This window comes from Lagopus leucura, unplaced genomic scaffold (assembly GCF_019238085.1).
Source record: "Lagopus leucura isolate 7727_CA_CO unplaced genomic scaffold, USGS_WTPT01 145-27_obj-0_obj, whole genome shotgun sequence".
In the NCBI taxonomy this organism is placed as follows: Eukaryota; Metazoa; Chordata; class Aves; order Galliformes; family Phasianidae; genus Lagopus; species Lagopus leucura.
The window spans coordinates 61,799-70,720 of record NW_024964154.1 but is presented as its reverse complement, the minus strand read 5'-3'; the positions used below and the strand labels follow the sequence as shown (position 1 = coordinate 70,720).

Below are 8,922 nucleotides of genomic sequence, written 5' to 3'. Positions count from 1 at the left end.
GTTCTTTTTTTTATTTTTTTATTTTTTCTGTCTGTTCTCAATGTGCTGCTGTGTGGCAGTTTCCCCATGGAAGGTGAAGAAGAGGCCTCCGTGAACGATGGGGACAACCGGGAGCTCCTGAAAGAAGAGCGTGAGAATGGAGCTGAGGGAGCAGCAGCCACGGAGGAGCCAGCTGGGAGCAGGGATACTGGGGACGGCGGTGCTCCCCCGGGGCTCCTGCAGATGGACAGGGGCTCCAGTTTCGTGGAAGGTGACTGCTGGGGTGAGGGTGTGTCAGAGCTGAGACAGGGCACACACAGACCTGCTGGTGTTGGCTGGAGCCTGGAATCCTCATTAAAAACAGGGCACTTTGTGGCACAGTGCCACAGTGCCAGTGTGAGGGGAGCTTAGCTTCAAAACTTGAACCAGCGTTCCAGGGAATTTCATACAGGGAAAGAACCTGGCAAGATTAGCCATCCTACACCCCCCAGTGGGGTAGAGGTGCCTGTGTGCCACAGTTGGAACCCAGCCTGCTCTCCAGCAAGTGGCATCAAGGTCCCTAATGGCCACCATCCCTCTGCAGGTGGAACAAACACTCTCCCGAAGCCCTCAGCTGCCTCGATGGACAGGCAAAGGACTCCTGAGCTCTCGACCCTTGACAGTGAGTATCACAGAAACTGGTGCTTGCAGATCCTTGGGTGCAGCCCCAGTAAGAGACAGGAGTGGGAGAAATCATGTGCTGGCAAAAGAATCTCTCATCCTACAAAGACAGCCAGGGAAAAAAAAATGTCTTTTACTGCTGTTGGTCCCTTTCATAACATAGCAAGACTAAGTCCAAATCCAGGCCTTGCTGATGACTCATAGCAGCAGTGAGAGGTCGCTGTAGCTCCATGCAGTGGAACTGAAGATTGCAAACTCTTTCCATGTACTTTTCTCATTATACTACAAATTCCTTGTTGAAAATACGTCAGGCTTTCCAAGTGGAGCTCTTTCCTCTGTAGGAGATACGAGGATGAACTTGAGTGCATCCCCAGGCTGTCCTCTGCAATATATTGTGTGCAATTATGCCATTAATGCAAGATCCCTGTCTCCTGCAGTGCCCAGATGGGCCATGCCCCTCCTTGGGCAGCTGTTCAGGCTGTTTTATCTTCTCTGCTCAGCTGTTGTTCCCTCACACTGGTCAAACGTTGATCTCCAGGCTTTTCATCTGCAAGGCAATAATTCTTTTTTTTTTTTTGGCAGGGGCAGGAAGGAATAGCTTCAGATCAGTCACATGAGGTTTACATGAGCTTTTATGAGGCTTTGGGCCTCAAGTTAGTCTCGTTCCTCCCTGTGCACAGAGATGTGCCCTGACTCTTTCCTCTCTCTGGAACAGGTTTCCCCCTGAAGCACTCAAACACACTGACAAACAGGCAGCGAGGCAATGAGATCTCAGCCCTCCCAGCCACCCTGGACAGTAAGTAGAGCTGGGCAGCTTGAGCTGTGCACCTCAGACTTCAGATGCATGTGGGGTGTGGAGGGAGCAGTGGAACTGGCACCTCCCTCCATCTGCTGCTGCCATGCTGTATGAAGCATCCACCACTGACCAGCAGGAGGGAGTTAATTACCCACTGGGGCATGGGAAGCTCAGATGGGGCTGTTCAGTTGGCACTTCCAGGGACTCCCCTGCAGATGGTGGATGCTGAGCTGAAAACAGTTTTGAAGGCTGAATTCTCTCTGTCCCCCAGCGTTGTCCATCCACCAGCTAGCTGCCCAAGGTGAGCTCAGCCAGCTGAAGAAGCATCTTCAGAAAGGTATGCATTTTCCTTTGGGTTCACACCTCAGATCATGCAGAGTCCTGCTGGGTCATAGAGCATCTTTTGATAAACCCTTGGCTTAGTTTTACAGCCTTTGCTGGGTTTACTTAGGGGACAGGAAGCAGGGAAGGTTTTAAGCATCCTATTTGTCTCATCTGCTTTTTATGCAGGTGAGAACTTGGTAAATAAACCTGATGAGAGAGGCTTCACACCACTGATCTGGGCTGCAGCCTTTGGAGAGATCGAAACAGTCCGTCACCTGCTGGAATGGGTAAGGCCACGCTTACATAGCACCTGATTATCAAGAGACTTCTCAGTTCCAAGCCCTGTGGCTGCCAAAAAGTCTTGCACTGTCCCAATGTTGCCTCAGCCAGCCTTTCCCATGGCATCAAACAGGACACATTTTCAGGGGTAATGGGCCAGATAGTGCTGGATGCTTCCCATCGGGCTAAATCAGGAGCACAGAGAGCCTCATCTCACAGCTAGCAATAACTGTTTGTAATTAAATATCTGCTTATTGGTAATTTGAGATCAGACTTGTCACTCGGGCCCTGTAATCTGACAGAAAATGTGCTCACGGAGGCATCATTGCAGTTAATGAACTCACTGCTGCATTGTCCTCAAGAGCCAGGCATGCAGCCCAGGGCTGCGTGGGGGTGAACAGGAACCAGATCCTCCTGTGCCTGGAGTCAGGGTGCTGCCCAAGGCTCAGTCCCACATCCACGTGTCTGCTTGTGCCACATAAGCACTGGCCAGATGTTGGTTCTGTTAGCAGCAGAACTGCAGTTCATTACCAGAGAAACAAACAGAACCCAAAATTAATGAGGTGGTACGCTGCTAAAGGACATACTGAAATCCATGACTAGCAGAGCTTGGAGCACAGGGTAGGTTTCTAGGTAAATTAGTAACAAAATAGAGGGTGTGTATTGTCCAGGTACCAGTGTTAATGATGTGAAAAGAGGCTGAGTAACAGGAACCATCAGGCTTAGTTTAATGACACTGGAGAAAGGCTTTTAATTCCTCAGCTGAGACACGTATAAATACGCCTGGTAAAGACTTTGCTCACTGGAAACATGGGAGCAGCCTCTTCTCCACGAGGCCATTGGGATCTGGCACCACCACCACCAGCCACATCAGGCTGCCCAACACGGCTCTGCCAAGCTCCCCAGGAGCCTTCACACACTGGGACTGACATCTTTGCTGTCCCCAGGGTGCTGACCCACACATGCTGGCAAAGGAGAGGGAGAGTGCCCTGTCCCTGGCCAGCATGGGTGGCTACACCGACATTGTCATCATGCTGCTGGAGAGGAACGTGGACATCAACATCTACGACTGGGTGAGTGCTGCTGAGTGCAGACTGCTGTAGGAACCCCACCAGTGGTGACCAAGACCCAGACAAGGCTCGTGCAGCTCATTTTAAAACAAAACAGTGAGTTCACACTGTTCTGTGCTGTTAGCAGCCATGTGTTCCTCCTTGCTGCTTCCCAGGCTCGCAGCGCTCATTTATTTGCTCGTGCAGTTGTTTTGAGAAATTAATCTGGATAATAGTTTTAAATTGTTTCCTCAGCTGCTCACACTGGTGATGTTATGAGCCTGTAGGAAATTGCACTCAGAAATGAAGGCTGCCTTTGAAATTATTTTACGGCATACAGAGAATAAAACCTGTGCAGGGCCACTCTGCAGCAAAACACCCAGTTTGGAGCTGGGAGAGGGCAAACAAAAAGGGCAGAAAGGGCCTGACTGCTCCAGGAGGAGCAGGAGCTGCATGAGCACAGCCCCACACGAGGCCAGCAATGACACAGCCCCTTCCCTTTCCCTGCAGAATGGTGGTACTCCTCTGCTCTACGCCGTGCGTGGCAACCACGTCAAGTGTGTCGAGGCCCTTCTAGGTAACGGGGAAGATCTGTGCTTAAACTCCTTGGCCTTGAAAATCACTGCTTGTTGGTAACCACCTTGGGGACAGAGCGTGACATGCCTGGGGGGAGAGACTGAGCAGCCTGGGGGTGTCACAGGGCATTGCCCAGCCAGGATGGGCACTTTTTTGGGGTCTCTTCACCCTGTGCCACCTCTGGAAGGGACGCCGTGGGAGCGCTGTGCCCTGATTTGCACTGCCTGCTTGCAGCTCGTGGTGCTGACCTGACGACAGAAGCAGATTCTGGCTACACCCCGATGGATCTGGCTGTGGCTCTGGGACACAAGAAAGGCAAGTGTCCCCTCCATGCTTGGCACAGAGCCTCATCTTTCCTCCCTGAAAAGCCTTCAGGGAATTCCCAGCTCCCAACCCTGCCCGGGGCTTTTTTTTTTTTTTTGACCTTCCAGCACAGCTTTTTGACTTTGCCATGCAGAGAAACTTAGCCAGAGAAATCAAAATGGGTCCTATTCCCTTATTCCCCCTCCAAACCAGTGCTGTGCTGGCAGCAGGGCTGGGACAGAGGAGATCAGCGTTTCTACCTTCCTGCTAGAAATCAGAAACCAGATAGAGACTAGCTCCTGCCTGCAGATACTGCCTTCTAACAGCCCTGGCTTCTCTGGCTTTCATTTCTCCTCTTTCCCCCTTCGTTAGTCCAACAGGTTATTGAAAGTCACATCCTCAAGCTATTTCAGAACAAGGGGCTGGAGTGACACAGCAGCTCATGCTGCACTGCGCTTCTGTGGGCCGACGCAGGGCTCTCCTCAGGGACCAACGTGGTCTGACCCAGCGGTCCCAAAATGGGCAGCAGGAAGAAGCTTCTTGCAAGGAGCACAAGGAGGGAGTTGTGAACTGCAGCAGATTTCTGCCACTCCTGGTAGGTGGCACGGCCTCAATGCCTTGCACCTAGGGACACTCACTCCTCAGGACAGCTGCATTTCTGCCCTGTCCAGCCTCAGCTGCTTTGTGCGTGCATTCAGGTATTGCATTTTTGGAAATAAACTCTGAAGCAGCAACGTGGAGCCCTGTTTGCTGCCTCAATTGCATCCCCCTGGTCTGTCACAGCAGCCAGCCCTCAATCCCAGCACCAGCTGCCTAGGAACTGTGAAGGGAAACCGGGCCAATCAACTCTTGAAGGCTGGCACCCTCCTACTGCCCCTAAATTTGAGCTGTCTCTTTGAAGAGCGTGGCTCGCTCTTATGCCCATAAGCTTGCCAAGACCTCCCTGCATGCAGCACTATAACCAGCCAGAGAAATATCCAAGGGCTTAAGCAAAAAGCAGCAGGAAGCATCTCCCTGCCAGCCAGCAATACAGCAGGGCCTCAGCCAGCAGCTGAGCCAGAGCCCTGCAAGTCTGCAAACAGCTGCTCTTATGTTCAGGGGTGGCTGACGAAGGCAAGAAACAGCCAGCACCAGAACCAGGGAGGGGGCAGCTTCTCCTCCTCACCCACACCCAAGCCATACACCACCATTCTGACAGCACTGAGTCCAGGACACACAGAGCTGCTCAGTCCTGGAGCGTCGTTTGCCGAAAGAGCATTTGGGAAGGAGCTGTGGGACACCAGCATTTATTCAGCCATCTGCACAGGCTGCATCCCACCAAAACACAGCAAAGGTGGCTTACAATTCCAGCATGTAGTGCTCTGCACGAGTGTCCCTCTGCTCTGCCATCCCATGGGGTGGAGTTCCCCGCTCCATCAGCGCTTTGGGTACAGCTGGGGGTGGCAAATCACTGCTGGTGGGGCTTGCTGTCCCATTTCCCCACGTGAGCAGCTCCTCCACAGGGGAATGCAGGTGATGGGTGAGCAACTGCTGCCCTACAGCCTCTCCCCCAGCACCTGGAGGTGGTACACCACAATGCGTCCAAAGAAGTCAGTGCTGTTCTCAAAGGTGATCTTCAACGTATCCAGCGCTGTCTCCTCCACCTGGAATCTGTGTGGGGCCCATGAAGGAAAAAGAAAACAGGCAGGGGAAAAACCTCGACCCATGGGAGATCTGCAAGGGTGGGGATGTCCAGAATTACTGCAGCTCTGCTGAGCTGCCAGTAGCAAAGTGCCACCAGGCACCTGCAGAACTGTCACCAACAAGACAGCTCTTCCAACCCGCAACGTGGCAAAGGATATCTGCATGGCATTGATGTCCTCGGGGTACAGGTCAGATATTTTCACCAGTTCTTCACCTGTTCTGCAGCCTGTGAAGGATAAGGGCAGAGGCAGTTGTGCAGAGGTGCTACAGGGCTCTGCAGGCTGCAGCAGGCACAGCCCCGAAAACCCTCAGGTGCGCACAAAGGGAGGCAGAGCATCCACAGCCCCCCACAGCCCCTCACCTTCCAGCGTGCACAGCCGGCTGGAGAAACCCCCCTGGAACTGAATGTGGAGCTGTGAGACTCTGACGGTGTGGGGGAAATCCAGGGTGACCCACTGGCACGAGCCCTGGAGGCAGAGGTGATACCGGGGCTGCGTTACGGTGGGGACGGAGGGCCGTGCGCTCCCCTCCCCGCACCCTCCATCCTCCCCCGTTTTCGTGCCCCCCACCTGGTCCGAGTTCCAGCACGTCTCCTCGCTGCCGTCAAACATGTGCTTCTTCCCGAACTGCTTCACGTCGCGGTTCAGCACCGAGCTCACCCTGCGGGGGGGGCAGCGGCACCGTGCCGGGGTCAACGGCAGCCGGTCCCGGTCCCTGTCCCACCCCCCGCCCGGGACCCGCACTCACCGCGTGGCCGTATCAGCGCAGACCAAGGGCTCCGCGGGCATCGCTGCGTGCGACGGACCTGGACGGCAATAAGAGCATAGCGGGAGCACGGCAGCACCCGGGACCACCGAGCAGCACCGGAGAACCCCGGGAGGCACATGAGCAGCGTTAGGGAACACGAGAAATAGGAACACCCGAACAATCCCCAAACCCCTTCTCACCCCGTGCAGGAAACGCCGCCTCCCCTTCCGCGGGGCCGAACCGGTCCCGCCCCGCTCCGCTCCGCCCCCCGCCGGTCCCGCACCGCCCGGGATGATGGTGGGGGCGCGGGGAAAGGCAGCCGTGCGCTGATCCTGCAAAGGCTTCGCTCCCGCCCCTGCACCCCCCTCCCGGCCCCAGCACGGGCTCTGAGCTCCGGGTTACGGGGACCCCCATAGCCAGACTGACTCAGGGCCGCCCCCGGCCCGGTGTTCTCTTGGTCCCGCTCTGTAGGTGGCAGTGGTGGAGCGCGGCTGGAAACAGCGGCCTCGAGGCACTGCAGTGAGAGAGCGCGGTGTGTGCAGGAATCCTTGCACGCCGGAGCATCGCCGCACACGGGCATCTCTGCATGCTCCTGCATCCCCGCACAGCCGAGCATCCCCGCATCTTCCAGCATCCTTCCGTGCTCCAGCATCCCTGCAATGGAGCATCCCATGTCCAATCACCTCTGCACACCCCGGCACTCTGCCAAAACCCCACATGCCCCCAGCACCCCTGCACCAGTGAAAGAAGCAGAGGGTGACCCCAACCCTCCTGCAGCACTCATCCCTGCTGGGTGCTGAGCCGCACACCCCGAGTCTCCGTGTCCCCAGCAGCTGCGCAGGGAGCAATAGCCCTCTGCACACACACACAGCAGCTGTTAAGGACGCTCCCTCCCAGGCACATGGTGCTGCCGTGTTTGCCCATGGCTCGGTGTCTTTGTGGCTGCTCGGTGAAGCTGCCAGCCCCAGCCCTGCTGCATCCCGCATCCCCCACCAGCCTCAATTTGCTGAGGGAGGTGACAAAAGCCACCACCTCCACCGCGGTGATCTGCAGCCCTCTGAAGCATCGCGGGGTGTTTGTCTGCCGGCATGAGTCACAGTGACCGTGCTGAGGCTGCCTGCGCTCAGGCAACAGCAAAAATAAACCCAGTGCTGCAAAGCCCTCACCTCCCCCTCGCAGCACAGCTCTGTGCAGGGCCTGGGGGCTTTGTGTTCCTGCCTCGGTCCCCCCCAGCTCTGTGCACACACACATGCATGCTGGCACATGTGTGCACGCACACACGTGGAGGTGAGGACACATGCTAGCACACACGTGCATGCAGTGGCACACGCCAGCGCACACGTGCACGCATGACGCATGCTGCTGCACCTTCCTCCTCCTCCCTCCTTGAGTTTCGCCTGAGAAATTGGGTCAAAAACACAGGAGCCTTAAATGTCACTCGGTTAATCGCACGTCGGGGGACCGGGCTGCTATTTCTGCTGCTGCGACCCACGCCTCCTCCCCCCTGCCTCTCCCAGCAGCATCCCAGCTCTGAGTGGGGCACATCGAGGCTTCTCTGCATTGCTGAAGCCCCACTGACCCGGGGGACACCAGGCTGACATTTCCCCCCCCTGGCCCAGCCCCAGCCCGCTCTTTCCTGCTCAGCACCTCACATCCCCGAGGCTCTTCATCCTCTACATCTCCTTCGCTCTCGAGGAATGCCATGGGATGCTTCGCTCCCGGCTGCAGTGCTGAATGCTCCCGGCTGCCATCCAGCCTGCACTCAGAGCTGCCTTTATCCAAAACACCACTGAAGAGGCCGCAGGGCAGCATGGAGCCAGAGTCCCAACCCCACTGCTGGGAGCCCCACTGCTGGGAGCCCCCCAGGAGCAGTGCAGGCAGGTCGTGCTGGAGTGCAGGAAGCGCTGCCAGGGCTTTTTGTGTGCTGGGTGCCGGCGTGCGAGTTTTGCTGAGCAACCTCGGCTGGCACAGGAGCTGCTTCCAGAGAAGAAGCGGGTGTTGTGCCCTTTGCAGTTAATTACTTGCAGCAATTGATTTCCACTTCCGTGTAAACACTGGGGATTACCGGTGAATGCAGCACAGCCCATTCAGCTCCGCGGCCGCTGCCCTGCACAGTGCTGTGCCTGTTCTCAGGGAGCTCCATGGGATGCAGCTCTGACCCCGTCCCCACGCGGAGGGGCTTTGGGTGCCCACATGGGGGGTCTGGGAGGGGTTTGGCGAGCTGCTGGCACTGGGATGGGAATTGATGCTCCATAGCAGCGTGGTGGTATCTTCGTACTGGGAAGGAGCCGTGCATGGCAGTGCATTGCATGGGGAGCAGGCAGGATGAGGGATGTCATCCCACTGACCTTGTTGTGGCTGGCTGCAGAACTCCCAGCAGGGTGAGCGCCCATAGGTGGAGCAGAGAGTGCTGAGCACTCACAGTGCTCAGTGACCCTCCGTGCCATGGGGATGGAGCACTACAGTGCCTCTGGGGCCAGGGAGTACATGTCACTGTGAGCAGGTGGCAGGGGGGGATGTGTGCTG

The 8,922-nt window shown here is 56.4% G+C and overlaps 2 protein-coding genes across 3 annotated transcripts; one reads left to right on the top strand and one right to left on the bottom strand.

The window, feature by feature from the left end:
- The first annotated feature begins 39 nt into the window (after positions 1–39).
- Positions 40–4,706, top strand: RFXANK (regulatory factor X associated ankyrin containing protein). Of its 2 annotated transcripts, XM_042891892.1 has the most exons (9): positions 40–250; positions 563–640; positions 1,355–1,435; positions 1,707–1,772; positions 1,946–2,046; positions 2,986–3,111; positions 3,598–3,664; positions 3,898–3,978; positions 4,339–4,706. In XM_042891892.1, the coding sequence occupies exons 1-9, from the start codon at positions 67–69 to the stop codon at positions 4,395–4,397; spliced, it is 843 nt and encodes a 280-aa protein (XP_042747826.1). In that variant the 5' UTR covers positions 40–66; the 3' UTR covers positions 4,398–4,706. The 2 variants fall into 2 exon arrangements, with proteins under 2 accessions (XP_042747826.1, XP_042747827.1); XM_042891893.1 differs by lacking the exon at positions 1,707–1,772.
- A 530-nt stretch (positions 4,707–5,236) lies between these two features.
- Positions 5,237–6,623, bottom strand: LOC122191581 (nuclear receptor 2C2 associated protein). The gene is made up of 6 exons (XM_042891894.1): positions 6,597–6,623; positions 6,397–6,454; positions 6,219–6,309; positions 6,011–6,116; positions 5,808–5,875; positions 5,237–5,618 (listed from the first exon to the last, which is right to left on the bottom strand). Exons 2-6 carry the CDS (start codon positions 6,435–6,437, stop codon positions 5,502–5,504), a joined length of 423 nt encoding a protein of 140 aa, XP_042747828.1. The 5' UTR covers positions 6,438–6,454; positions 6,597–6,623; the 3' UTR covers positions 5,237–5,501.
- Positions 6,624–8,922: the final 2,299 nt, after the last annotated feature.

Excerpts from the sequence above, each read along its gene's own strand:
- RFXANK (XM_042891892.1), top strand. The coding sequence starts at position 67 with ATGGAAGGTGAAGAAGAGGCCTCCGTGAACGATGGGGACAACCGGGAG. Across the intron at positions 251-562 it reads GGGCTCCAGTTTCGTGGAAG|GTGGAACAAACACTCTCCCG; the intron begins GTGACTGCTGGG and ends ATCCCTCTGCAG. Across the intron at positions 3,112-3,597 it reads ACATCAACATCTACGACTGG|AATGGTGGTACTCCTCTGCT; the intron begins GTGAGTGCTGCT and ends CTTTCCCTGCAG.
- LOC122191581 (XM_042891894.1), bottom strand. The coding sequence starts at position 6,437 with ATGCCCGCGGAGCCCTTGGTCTGCGCTGATACGGCCACGCG. Across the intron at positions 6,310-6,396 it reads TGCGCTGATACGGCCACGCG|GGTGAGCTCGGTGCTGAACC; the intron begins GTGAGTGCGGGT and ends CCCCCCCCGCAG. Across the intron at positions 5,876-6,010 it reads CCGGCTGTGCACGCTGGAAG|GCTGCAGAACAGGTGAAGAA; the intron begins GTGAGGGGCTGT and ends TATCCTTCACAG.